Source organism: Mirounga leonina, unplaced genomic scaffold (assembly GCF_011800145.1).
Source record: "Mirounga leonina isolate KUSES-001 unplaced genomic scaffold, KU_Mleo_1.0 Mir_170, whole genome shotgun sequence".
Taxonomy (NCBI): domain Eukaryota; kingdom Metazoa; phylum Chordata; class Mammalia; order Carnivora; family Phocidae; genus Mirounga; species Mirounga leonina.
This window is the reverse complement of record NW_023270433.1, coordinates 11,348,955-11,362,586: the sequence shown is the minus strand read 5'-3', so window position 1 is coordinate 11,362,586 and position 13,632 is coordinate 11,348,955. Positions and strand designations below refer to the sequence as shown.

Below are 13,632 nucleotides of genomic sequence, written 5' to 3'. Positions count from 1 at the left end.
CACCTCAACAGTATTCTGTCCCCGCTGGAAAGCTAAGTGTTCTTAAAGAATGGGATCCACAGAAATGCAAACCCAAGGCAAAATCTTTCTGAGGTTAGCGTCACTGTCTGGCTAGTTCAAATGATTTTGCGGGGACCCACTGGCTTTAACAGACATCAAACAGCTGAAATCCCTGCTTGGTGAGGGAGCTGGAGTGGGCTCTGTAGTTGGGCTGTCCTAGGTTTTTTTGTGCTGGCACCGTGGCCCTAGCCAGGTCCCTTCAGGTCCCTGGGCTCTAGCTCCGGGTCTCTAAAATGTGGCTAATGGCCCCTTCCTCAAAAGGCTAAGGCAGAGATGACACGCTTCCCCAAAACAGAATGCATACTGTTGGGGCCACATGAGTGGTGCAGGCGATGTATGGACTGACACTTAAAAAGATTTTTTTGATATGCCTTAGGAAAAAAACGGGACTAGGACGTCAGACCTGTGATTCTGTCAACGTCATTACTTAAGATGAGGCTAAAGCTGGTACGGATGTCAGGTCTGAGTCTATTTAAAGAAAAACAGCAAGGAAAAGAATAGCACAGATGGTAGGAGGGTGTGGCAAACATTTTTTGAAATGGAACTCAAAAGACTGTTCTTTGAGGAGAATAGAAAGTCCCTAAAACTTATCCTTGCCAGTAGTAGGTGCTCTAGAAACACTGCTGGTTCCGGTCACAGACCCAGCAAACCGGGCAGGCGCCAGGGAAAAGCACCAAAGGACAACCCCGCACGGGGACGAAGCCGGAAAGAGTTAAAAGAAAGGGGTCTGCGGTTTCCCTGGCCCATCCCCCCTGCAGCTAATCTGTCACCTAATGAAGAAGCGGCCGGCACAAGTGAGCTAGCTGGCAGTTCACTTACAGCAAACTGATTAAGAATGTTCAACCAACAGCAGACTGTAGACCTTTCCAGAGAAAATAAATAGAGTGTAGACTGTATGCAAATGTGTTTGTCACTTTGACAGCACGTCTCAATTAAGGCATCTTGCGGCTGTGGGTAGGCTCTGCGGTTGCAGCTGTGAGGGAGAGCCCGCTGCATGGCTGATACTTGGGGCTTGACCTTAATCCGCATGCACGCATTAAAAAAAAAAAATCCTGCCTTCCTGTACACTTGCATAATGCTCGCAGCCACGTGAGGGAAGTGACAAACGGGGAGAAAAAGCCACTTTCATCCTCTCCAGTTTACAGACCTGTGAAGGCACAGACAGCTCTTATTTCAACAGAGTTTGGGGTGGCTTTTTTAATTGTTTATCCCCCACCCGCACACACACACTCTTATTCTGCATTTAGCTGGGAATGACATTAAAGCATCTCTGCTTCTTGCTGAAATGGAAAGAAGGTTTTTCTCCATTTCAAACAGGGCCTCCTTTTTTGTGTTTCGAAAATGGAATGTTTAACACCATGAAATCCCTCTCCCCCGCCCCCTCTTTCTCTGTAATGGGCTTCAAACTCCAGCGAGGGGCTCTTTTCATGGGAAGGTTAGTGTGTGCAGGAATGAGGACAAAGGAAAGCAGGAAGCTGCCTCTGGAATGCCATGCTGGTTACAACCGGGGCTGTGCTTTCAGCAAACTCCGCCAGGAAACTGGGGTGCAGATTTCTCCAACAGGGCCTGAGCCCCAGAGGAGGCAGCTCTTCAGGGGTGGAAACACACCACCAGCGGAAGAGAAGCATTAACCAAGTGAGCCCTGCCCCGAGAATGCTCCTTTCTCGCACTACATTTCAATTTTTATAACGTCCTTTTTAAGTGTAAAATCCGAAAAAGGGACGAACCTCCCCAAGTTTAAGATGTAGGAATGTATGATCTGAAAATACTGATTACAGAAGAAGATTCTTAAGTCAACAAACTCACCCCTTACCATAATAACCCAGAGCAACCATTTCATTAATTCTCTTCATTTTTAAAGAGCTCAATGCCGGTACACAGTAGGCACTTGATAAATGTCTGTTAAAAACAGGGCATTTAAAATGTATGTTTCTAGAGCCTTTATGTGATGAAAAAGCAATCGTATTTAAGATAAAGTCATAAAGATGATTTTAATGATGCTCCATCTAATAAATGGCTCAAGAATCAAGTGATTTAAAAATAAGTAACCTTGCAAATTGTTGTCACAGTCACATCTTGCTGAGAACCATTTTTCACAAACTAAATAATTATGACTTTTGCTCATCAAGAGAGTCAATTCAAGAGAAACGGGAGAGTGTACAATCTTCTTCAGCTAAAAATACAACCACTGCACGGAAATAGATTTAAAAATTCAGTTTCTATACAGAATACGATGTTTTACTTAAGGGGGAAAAAAATCAAACGAATAGACAATTTTTCAAATGCTCGGGTCATCAAAAATAGTTGGTGAAAGAATCGGATCTCTGGAATAGTAGCGCGGGTGTTTACTCTGAGAAGCACGACTCCCGATATTGATTTTCAGGAAGTACATTAATAAAGAACTCCTAATTGATTTTTTTTTAAGACTTCGCTTGTTGCCTTTTATTTGAAGGTGCAAAGAAGGGCCTGGGATGCTAAGTGTTCTAATGAGATGCTTAGCTAACGGAGGCGCCTTCCGCGGAGTGCCTTGGAGTGGGGGAGGCGGCAGCCGCATTTAATGACTTCATTCAAGAGCTGAGCTCGTTTATGACCAGAGCCATGCTGGCTCCTCAAAATTTTTGAAAAATTTCCCTTCAAACCACATTTGTACCAAATAAACATTCAAAGATGTGCAAAGCTCCATGGAGTGGTTTTGCCAAAGAGAGCGGAAACGAAAAGCCTGTCTGCCGCAGTGCTCTAGCTTCTGCTAAAAAAAAAAACAAAACAAGACCAGTCCAAGGGCCAGGGTACATACCTGTCCGAAGTGGACTGTGATTGGCCTCCGGTCTTCTCGGAGCTTCGGGTCCTTGGCCTCTACCAGTGGGGACGGCACAGTCTTTGGCAGCTGCTCTTCCATGGTGGGGGCACAGCCATTCTCGGTGATGTCCTGCGGGGAGAAGCCAGTCTGGTTTGGTGTTGGGGTCACGCTACCTGCCACGAGCAGATGCCCCCTCGCACCCCACAGCTCAGGGGCCTGCCACGGAACACTCCCTCTGGGATGTTCAGAGCCTCTCCTCCTGCTGGAGATGGAGGAAGTAGAAGGGTAACTTGGCTCTTTGACTTTTAAGGACATGAGAAACCAAAATCATACACATTAAATTACAAAGACAACATAATAATTCATAATAGCGGGGTGGGGGGAAATTTTTTGTCCTACTACCTTACACAGCTATTTCCATTTTTACATATTCACTTTGTCCATATGCATTTAAAAATTACTTGCAATCACAGCTCATGGATAATTTTACATTCTATTTTTTCCCGCTATAAGCATCTCCATGGTGCTATAGTCATTTGAATGATAATTTTAATAGATGCTAATATTTCATTGAGTGGATATATAATAATTTAATAAACCACTCTACTACTATTGGGCATTTAGATTATTCCTTATTTCTTCTTTTTTTTTTTACTTCCTAAATACCATAGTGATAAACATTGCAGTTTTTCTTTCTTTTGGATTATTTCTTTTATAGAAATCCCTAGGAATGAAATTACTAGGTCAAGAGATATAAACACCTTAAGCCTTTTTATTCATTCTACCAAATTGCCTTCCAATTTACACCAACCACTGACAATGGGTGAGTTATCAGTTTCATAGTACTTGTTAGCCTTATCATTTTAAAAATGTATTGCTAATTTAAGAGGTGCAAAATTAGACCTCATTGTTGTTTTAATTTGCATACTTTGTTATTTGTGAGTGTGGACACTTTCTCCACGCTTGCTTACTGATGACATTACTGTCTGTGAAAACGAGGTGTTTGTGCCCCTCCCCACCCCGCCCCCTTTCCTTGCCTTACCTAGTCTTTCTGGCAGGGACTGAGGAGACCCAAGTCTGAGTTCGGATTTTATGACTTGGAGAACATTTAGGGAACCAAAGTAATATATTGAAATTCAGAAATTTACATTTAATTTGAGTTTCTTTTGAATGATGTCAAAGTATAAAGAAAAAAAAAAAACTCCAAGGTGCAAAAGGCAGGTAATGCTTCCTTTGGTTCTTTTGAGATGGGGATGGGTGCCCACTTGTGCTGTATGGACCACATGTTTTACTCAAGTTGTGAAAGTTGCTTAGACCTTCATTGGAGCAAGGCAGAGAATAAATGTACAAATGAAAAACATTTAAATAATAATTTTTTTTAACCAAGTAAAAATACTCCCAGTCAGAATGAAGTAATAAAGAAAAATTCGAATTCTTTTCATTGCAAAACAAGTCTTATTTTGGTCAACAAGACACACACCTTTAGTATTCACTAAATTCTGCACACAAAAGACTTGACAACGGGTTGCTTTTAACCTAGCCAAATAAAGAGAATGGTGGCAAATAGAGGAAAGTGGTCCCTTATTGGATAATAATGCATTAAGGAAGAAACACACGGAACATTTGTGAATCTCTGCCTCCTTGTCTGTAAAATGGGGATATGGTAGCTGTGAGGAGTAAAGGAAATAAAGTGATATAAGTGTGTCTAGAACATTATGATCCAATAATGTACTATGTACAGCACTCAATAATAACGGAATACCTACTAATAAAGGTATAAACTTTATTATAATAAACTGTAGGGATCTTGCTACATTCAACCCCACACACCCAGCTGCAGCCTCTAGCCCTGCTTGGTAACAACACAGGGAGGTGATGGCCTCTTGGTTTCGCAGGGAGGGCCTGCAGTAAGTGGCCCCCAAGTCTTAGCCTGCGTGATGAGAGGCTGCCGACAGCCAATTAGAAATGGCTCTTTTAGAAAAGGGGCTGCCCTAAGGTGCTCAGGTCAAGTGGAACAAAGAAGGGGAGGGGCTCCATCTGCGCCAGAAAGTAACAAAGGGCAAAAGAGTCACTCTGGATCCAGGTGGGGTTACTGAGAAGACAGACACAAAGGTTGAATAAAGCCAAACAGTAAAAAAAAAAAAAAAAAAAAAAAAAAAAGTAAAAAAAGAAGGAAAAAAAAAGAAAGAAAAGAAAAAGAATCCATTTTTAGTCCACGAAAAATACTGCATGTGTGTGTGAGTGACGGGCTGAAAAAAAATATAAAGAAATGGAGCAGTAAGGTTACATGGTGAGAAAATATTGATAGTAATAAAAACTATAAGATGATAGCTATTTAAAAAAAATGTGTGTGGTGGTTTTGGGAAAGGTGTCTTAGTTTAAGCTTATAAGTAAACACTGTCTTGTACCTATTTTTTTATTTTTACAACCAGGAGACCACCACCTGCTTGGTGAACTTCAAAGCTACAGGGAGAATGAATTAAAGGAGATGAAACACGAGGGAGCGTGGAGAATGTTACAGTACTGTGCAAACTGAACTGACAGCTCGTATCCCCTGCAAAATGGAAAAAGCACAGTCTAAAAAGAGCTTCCCTTGGGCTGTGCTGAGCACCTACTACTGGCAGGCACTTTTCCAGACCCTTGACCTTCACGATCACAGTTTCCACAGCAACCACAAGGTAAACAGGATTATCGCTCTTTTATAAGGTGAGGAAACAAGGCTCAAAGGGGGCAACTCACCCAAAGCCACACAGCTAGAAAGTGGAGGAACCAAGAGCTCTGTGGTTTCTGGCATTTATACCAATATCGACCCATGATGGCAGCACACGTGAAGGCATTCTGAGTTGAGGAGGTGCTCGACGGGCCAGCGGGTGTGATCTCCCCCTTCTGTTACACTGACCCTCTACTGCCACCCCTTCTGCTCTCTTTGCACATACTTCTTATCCCTAAAGAATGTCAATTCCTTGGGGTTTGGGTTCTCTGCCTGAGAGCCTTGAATATATAGTACACGCTCTCCGATCAATCTTTGTAAACGGAGCTGAACACTTGGAAGGCAAATGTGTCCGATATACAAATGTGCTTGTGCATCAAAAAACAGTGCTGCACATTAATTTTCTTCCGTTAGAAGATCCCAAAGTGCAAAGGACTTCTCACAAAGTCCCGTGGCTCGCCCTGTCAATTTATTCACTTCTTCACTATTTCCTACAGCTGGGGAAGGACAACTGCTTCCTCCCAGAGAGAGCAGAGTGGGAGGAGCCCTAGTCAAGAAAGAAATAGGGCCAACTCACATCCTCTACTGTATCTACTAGCAGAGATCTCGGGCACAGTAGAGATCCTGTAATTAAAGAAACTGTGGTCTCAGAATGAGCTGAGGAGCTGCCAGCAAAGGGTTTGGGACCATAGGCACTCTCACACCCTTCTGGAGGGAATACAAATTGGCAATTGATATCAAAACCCTAAAAGAGGTGCATGCCCTTCGGCCCATTAATTACATTCCTAGAAATTTATCCTAATGAAATAATTAAGAATTCCTGCAATGTTTTACCTATGAGAATACTTGGCCTAGAAAAAAACTGGACCCAACTTAAGTATCCAAGAAAGGGACTGATTAATGTATGTATGCCCATCAGATAAAATTTTCTGTAGCCACTTAAAACAATGACAGGCAGAAGAAACATTTAGTGGTCTGGGAAATACTGAGAATACAGTAAGTGAAAATGCAGGTTATAAAACAAGATCATTTTCTTTTTGCTTGTCTGATTTGTTGAATTGTCTCCAATAAACATGTTTTTTATTTGTAAACAGAAAAAAAAAAAAAAAGACTGTTGAAATGTCATTTTGAAAATGCAAAACCAAGAAGCTGACAGGAGGGGTAAATCTGTTCCTTCCCGAAGGGTCATATAGGAGGAAGGCACTAGACAGAGCTGCGGATCAGAGGCCACCACAGAGTGACAAATCTCTTACCAGGAGCCCTGGGGCCCAACCAGTTCCCATCTCTTGGTAAAGTAAAGGAGTCAGAAAATAATTCAGTTCCCATCACTTTTCCTAAGAGTTTGCTGGAATCGAAAATCATGACTGGGGTCTACCCTCCACCTGTCTGTGGAGGAGGTAGGGACAGCATGCAGTACGCACTGGACAGAGTACCTCTGAGAAGTCAGGAGGCAGAAACCCAGGGGAGGAAGGGAGCTGAGTGGCCTTGGGTAGGAGCTGGGGAGGGGGTGGACCCGGAAGGAGCTGAGGATATGACTTCATGAGGCAGAGATGCAGGTACAGCCTTCCTGGCTGGGGTATGTAGACAGCACCCCCTGGTTAAGGAAGGGCAAGTGGCTCAGCAGCTGGGACATTCCAAGAACCCCCCTGGCTGAGGTGGAGGAAGGTTTGAAAGGTCTGAGAGGTTTTAATCAAGAGAGTGCCTCAGTCAGTGCTGCGTTCTAGAAAAATTGCTGGTGGCCGTGTGGATGACCAAAAGGGAGGTGATCCCATGCCAGCCATGCTCTCAGGGTGTGTACATGTGGGCGTCTGGAGAGACTGGCTGCTCTGGATGTGGGATATGAGGAAATGAACAGGATGGAAATTCCCATTTAATGAGTGGCTCCTAGATGTTGCTGTTGAAAGCCATTACCTCTTCTAATCCTTACAACAATCTAGTAAAAGTCGATCCTTCTCCTAGTTACATGAGGATAAAAACCAGGTTCAGAGAGGTCTACTAACTTACTCAAGGTCACACAGTTAATATCCTACACAACCGACCAGCACTAAACCCAGCTTATCTACCTCAGAAGCCCAAATACCACACCACGGCGTCAGGGGTTCAAAGGCCCCGGTGGGCGTGAGGCAGAGCCCTTCATGTCTCTGACTGAGATTGCTGGTCTCCCATTTTCAGATTCGTGCAGCGCCCTTCTCTTGCAGTCTACTTCACACCACAGCGAATGCAAATTAAAATATGAATATTGATATCAAAACAATATCCAAAGTTGGAATTTCTGTGATTGAGGCTGCAGCGTATTTTAATGTGGAGACAGGGAGCTGACAGTTGTGTGATAAGGTGTGAAAATGTCTGTTCTACGAGAGTCTACCTAGATCTCCCTGCGCCACACATGCTTACTTCCTTCAATACACTCAGAAATGTCTGGCCAGAGACTCAAGGCTTCGCTGACCTAACTGTGAATTTGCTCCTCTCCATCACAAACACATCGACAAGCTCGATTTATCTTTCCAGGATCAAAGATTTAGAAACTTTCAAAAGGGCTGTGAAATGGGCCCATTTGATTCAATCATTCTGATACTGAAGAAAAAAAAAGATCGTTTTTCAGGGGTTTCCCAATGGACGAGAAAATGACATCCTTACGTGAGTGTCTTAATGTTCCCTGCAGGTGAGAAGGAGCACGTGTGTGCCCATCGTCTTTCAAACAGGGCCCAGTGATGCCAGCCTCGCACTGTGTGGCCAGAGAATGCGCTGTGCTGACAGTCAGGAGCCCAGCCATGCGGCATTCTCCTGCACGCCTGGTCCCGCGGGGAGACGCTCTGGAGGAGAGCACCACATTCTCCCTTTAGGAAGCGGCAGCTGGGTAGCATCTTGGCCGTTGCTTCTTCTTCCTAATTTTGAGCAACTCAGACTTCAAAGGAGGCCAAGCTACAGAAGAACTTGACCACCTTGCTGCATTTACCTAGAGAAATATGTTATCCATCCTTCTTTTTTTGTTGTTGGGCTGAAGCAGAGCAGGTATGGAATAAAGCCACACTATAGTATCTATTAACAATTATTTGCCAATGGTCACACAGATACCCTGAAAGCTCCTCTTTCAGATGCTTTGAAAATCTGCAGCACAAATGAACAAGGGATGGAAAAGGGGCCCTGCTCAGTCATATTAGAGATGGACCCTCCACGCACCATGGTGACCTCTCCGCAGGTCGGCCCCACATTTTCTATTTGCAATTCAAACCCAAGGCAAGAGCGCAGAGGGCAAGATTGGGTTCTTGATTATATCTGCGAGGTCACCATCACTATGCAGAGTTAGAGGAGGCCAGGTGGCAGCCCAGTACATTTGAAAATTGGATCTTTGTTGGGAACTGCCTCAATTTCATAGCAGAAACCAAACTTGAGATGTCTGCATTAGACACATTTGGGGAGCCACACAGATATGTTGCCATGTGAAGGGGAGGGGGCAGAGGAGAGGGGAACAAAAAAGCCAAGGAAATATTTTCTACTGCAGTGAGAGAGGTCAGATGGAGCCAAATCCTAAATTAGCTCAAGAAAGGGAGCAGGAGAGCCAAGTCCTGCCTGCACTGAACAATGCTAGAGTTTCAATTACAAAATAGCTCTTCTAAGAACAACTGCAAAATATCAAGTCTATAGAAATCTGTAAGACCGAAGGGGGGAAAAGTGAAAATTGAAAAAGGTGCACTAATAGATCTGTCAACAGTCCGATGGTGACAAGCCACATTTCTATAAAATGCCTTCACCATTGTGTCACCTGAAATGTACTGACACTTTCTATAGAACATTATCTCCTGAAGCTGTTCTTGAAAAGACTGGCAGGGGGAAGAGGAGAAGGGGAGGGAAAAAAAAACCCGCTTTAGACACTATCAAGGAAAGGAAGGGGAGGTGGTGTGGAAGGAGGGTGATCTAGATTGTTTAAGTGAACCTTTGAACCACAACATCAAAAAACTGGGGCTTAACTGGTTATTTGCAGAAATGTTACGTATCAGGAAACGGGGATTTTCGTCAGGCCCAAGGCTTCCACATACCGGGAGGGAGGCGATGGCCTGCAGAGAGCAGATCCGACCAATGAGGAGCATCTGTCCTCTGCCTGAGGAGGGACCCCTTTCTTTACTTACTTCAAGGAGTATTCTAACACCAGCTGAGCCTATGATCAGGTCATCAAGGAGGGAAAATTTGGTGAGAGAAATACCCCCTCCCTGCCACTCTGTATTTTATCCAACTCAATTCCATGCGACTGGGATAGGAGATAAAAAAGTATGGATCACACTTAACATCCAAGGAAAGAATTCCACCTCTCAGCCTCTGGCAGGGCACAACAGACCACAGGTAGGGTCTACGTGGATTTACAGGACAGGATTTTTATTTCGGGACTTGAATCTCAGCTGTTAGAAATTCACTCTCAGCTGAAACTAGGAATTTAAGTGCTTAGTCGTAACAAATTATCTTGCAATTAAAAGAAAGAAATCAATTCCTTGGACCATTTCGAGTTAACGAGAGGTCCTTTCTGACTTCATAAAATTAAAACTGCTTTCAAATTTTAAAAAACTGCTGAGATAGACGAAGGCCCTTGTTAGAGTTGCACATTTTGGGGGTGTGGGATAATGAAGTAAGTGCTCCCAAACATGTTTTGGAAAGCAAACACTTGTCTCAGGAAGGCAGCACGAAACGCTGTCATGGTAAGGGCATGGACACTGGAAATGGATGGGTCTGGAACCGGATCCGGGTTCCGTAGGCTCCAACAGCGTGACCTTGGGCAAATTCCTTCACCTCTGAATCATAGTCTAGGCTCTCTACACGTGAAATGGGAATCATACCCTCCCAGGGTTGTTCTAAGGCTTAAATGTGAAAGCTCCCAGCCTGGAACATCCTCAGTAAGTGGTTATCGAAGAGTGGTAACTGATAATGATGACATTCGTCATCACGTAAAAATGCCCTCTGATGTATTAACCTCCCTGTACAAGGCTAGAGAATCAGGCAGGGGACTCTTGGCCAGCACGGAGCCTGTAGGACTTCGTACCATTTTACTGATGGTCCAAGGAGACAAATCGGAGTCCTGCTGCCCAAGAGTCTCAAACAGGCACTGCTGGGCTCCTCTTGGTTAGGCCAGCACTGTGAGGAGAGCCCGCAGCGTCCTCCTGAAACCCACCCTTTGTGTGCCCCGTATCTGTGCGGTGGCCACGTGCATGCCCGAACCCCGGAGGTCATTCCCCTGGCGATGCTTCTTGATTTTGGTTACCAGCTGCCCCGGGGTAGAGGTCAGCTGTGGGAAGGAGAGGTGCCCAGAGGGGTAGGCTGAGCCAGTTTCTAAGAGCCCCGTGAACCCCAGGCCCGGTGGGGTGGGCAAGGGGCAGACTGATAGCGGTAACTCTGAACTTGCTTGCCTTTGTGGGCTTAAGCCAGTCTTAATGTTATTTGAAGACAGTCTCTGTCTGTGAATATTTATAACAGTGTGAAAACTCCCGGACAGCTGGTAGTGCATTTGGAAGTGTGCTAACAACACTGTATCAAACAGCCCTCTATTGATCACATCATACTTTTTTATGGCCACCCATTTCATATACGGTGCTTATACATTTTGAATGAGAACTTCAAGTACCTTTTGCTTCAAGCGGTTTTTCACCTCTTTTATTCCCATTTTTGCATGATCTTTTGCCTGCATGAAAAATTAATTTAAGTTAAGATTCCCTGTTTCCAGCAGGGACTATGCTTGATTTCAATCCGTCGCGAATCACCTTCTCTGATTACTAGAAAAAAGAAGGAAAAATGGGATCATCAAGTCGAAAACATAACGGCTACAAAAACAAATACAATGTTAAGAGGTTAAAAAAATCCCTTAAAGAGGCGACAGAGATTTTATTTTCTGCATTTTGATGGCCCTAAGTTTTTTTTCTCTCTCCCCCCTTTGGAAGGCCTTCTTCTGCTCTCCGTAATTATTTATCTCGGCAGCCTGGTGACAGCTACCAGTAAGTGTAGATGGAACGGCAGCTTTTGAGGCTGCAAAAATCTGAATATCTGTTACATTTCACTGGGGCAGGGCCTCAGGACCAATTTTCTGCCGGGGCTGACTGGCCTGAGCAGACACATCGCTGGGTTCCCCTGGTGCCGTTTCTTAAATCCCATTTCGCCACACACCCTGGCTTTTATTTTCCGTCATTTTAGACCTGTGTGGTTCTGTTGGCAGCCACCTGCCCAGTTAAAATAACTACAACTTAAGCACAGAAAGGACTAACAAAATTAAAAATGGAAATAAAACAAAACCACCCAAGTGGCTCACAGTCAAATTAGCAAGCAAGAGAAACCATGAGGAAAAAAAAATACTTGAGGCTTGTAAGAGATGGAACATCGGATCGGGAGTGGCCGTGTTCTCCTACTTTCTCTCTGCTGTGGGCACGAGTCTCACAGACAATGCAAGTCCTATAGGGCAGTGGTGAGAGAGATGATGAAGAATTTGGGACAACAGTTAGGGAGCGTGTCCCACCATGAACACTTTTTAGTAACCAGCAAAGGAGCTGCTTCATTTTGACATGATAATGGGGATCCCCGTAGGAAAGGTTTTACCAGAACGCCCGGTTGACCACGCCTCCGGGTCTCAGGGACACAAGCTCGGATCAGCCAGCATTTTAGCCACCTGGTCTACATTTTATTAAAAGCTAAAACCCGTGGCTTCCCATGTCTTGATTGCAGCAACTGTGAGCAGAAACAGTTTAACATGAAAAACATCACTGACCTGGTCACCAAATAATCAACACTAAGTAATTCTAAGAGCCGTGGAAGCTTTAGGAAACAGCACAGCAGCCCCTGAATCCTCTCTGCAGTACAGGGCCAGCTAGGTTGAAGAGTTTCATCATGCCGAGGGACAGATCTGTTCCGATCCTGAGACCAAGACCAGTACTCACAAATTTATAGACAGTCTTCATAGCCGGGTTCGCTTTCGTTTTTACAGTGTTCAGAATTGCTCCGCTTCCTTTCTGTAACAGAAACGTCAATTAGCGATGGGGACTCAAGACAGAGTGGGCCAACACCAACAAAAACCTCTCCTCTTTAAACAAGTTAAGCAACATTCCAAGAGTGTGTAATTTAATTAGAGAAACAGGCCTAGATGGTAACCGGTCCCGGGCAATTAGTTATGGCTGCGGCAGAATCGCAATGGGTGGGTACTGGGAGTGGGGTGAGGACGAGGATAGTGATAACTAGCTGCAGGGGGACTCAGTGTTTTGCTTGGCACCTGTCCGCTGGCTGGAAGAAAAGCTCTTCACAGGCTCTCTGAGGCACGGTTTCCCTATAGTAATCTATGGCTTCTCAAGAAATTCTAGTTTATTTAGCTACCCTCGGTCACCTGCCTTCCTTTCCTCACCTTGGTTTTCTGTGTTGTTATTTTTAATCACTCTGGTAGGCTGCCTTCCTTAACATCGATATCTTGAGGGAAGGAAAGAACGAGTAGCCATCAGTGTGAATCGTGGCTTTCGTACAAATCCAACATACCAATTTCTTGGTTCAGTTTCTTTGGAAGAACAGAGAAGAGGAGGAGGGTACGAACGGATACGAAGTGCACAGGCTCTAGACATTTTGTGAGGGCTCACTGCGGAGACACCCTGTGTTAGCCGTGGAGGGTACTGAGTCACAGGAAGGCCGGCCTTCACCCTCAAGGGCCTCCAGTCTGGGGGGCGCCCCAGCTGCAGCCGAAGGTCGGGACAGCTGCACTAGCTGTGCGCATAAGGTGTGTCCACGGTCAGAGAAGGCGTTAGAGGATGAAGAGTTCATGTGGGGTACAGGAAGCGTAAGGACATTCTAGGGCTAGAGAATTGCACATTAAAGAAGTGCAGACGCTGGGCAGCCCTGGTGTGTTCCTAGCAAGTGGTCAGCGTATCACGGGAGGACTGGGGCTGAGGCCAGATGGGGCCAGCTTTTTTTTTTTTTTTAATTTTATTTATTTCTTTGACAGAGAGAGACACAGCGAGAGAGGGAACACAAGCGGGGGGAGCGGCAGAGGGAGAGGGAGAAGCAGGCTTCCCGCTGAGCAGGGAGCCCGATGCAGGGCTCGATCCCAGGACCC

The 13,632-nt window shown here is 44.9% G+C and overlaps 1 protein-coding gene across 8 annotated transcripts in view; it reads right to left on the bottom strand.

Annotated features, from left to right (window-relative positions):
• DENND1A (DENN domain containing 1A) overlaps positions 1-13,632 on the bottom strand; it is a 501,318-nt gene that overhangs the window by 47,794 nt on the left and 439,892 nt on the right. For all 8 annotated transcript variants that reach the window (XM_035015834.1, XM_035015837.1, XM_035015835.1 and 5 more), the window contains 3 exons: positions 12,476-12,547; positions 11,176-11,232; positions 2,855-2,986 (listed from right to left, as the gene is read on the bottom strand). In XM_035015834.1, coding sequence (XP_034871725.1) covers positions 2,855-2,986; positions 11,176-11,232; positions 12,476-12,547 — 261 coding nt within the window. The remainder of the gene's footprint in view (positions 1-2,854; positions 2,987-11,175; positions 11,233-12,475; positions 12,548-13,632) is intronic.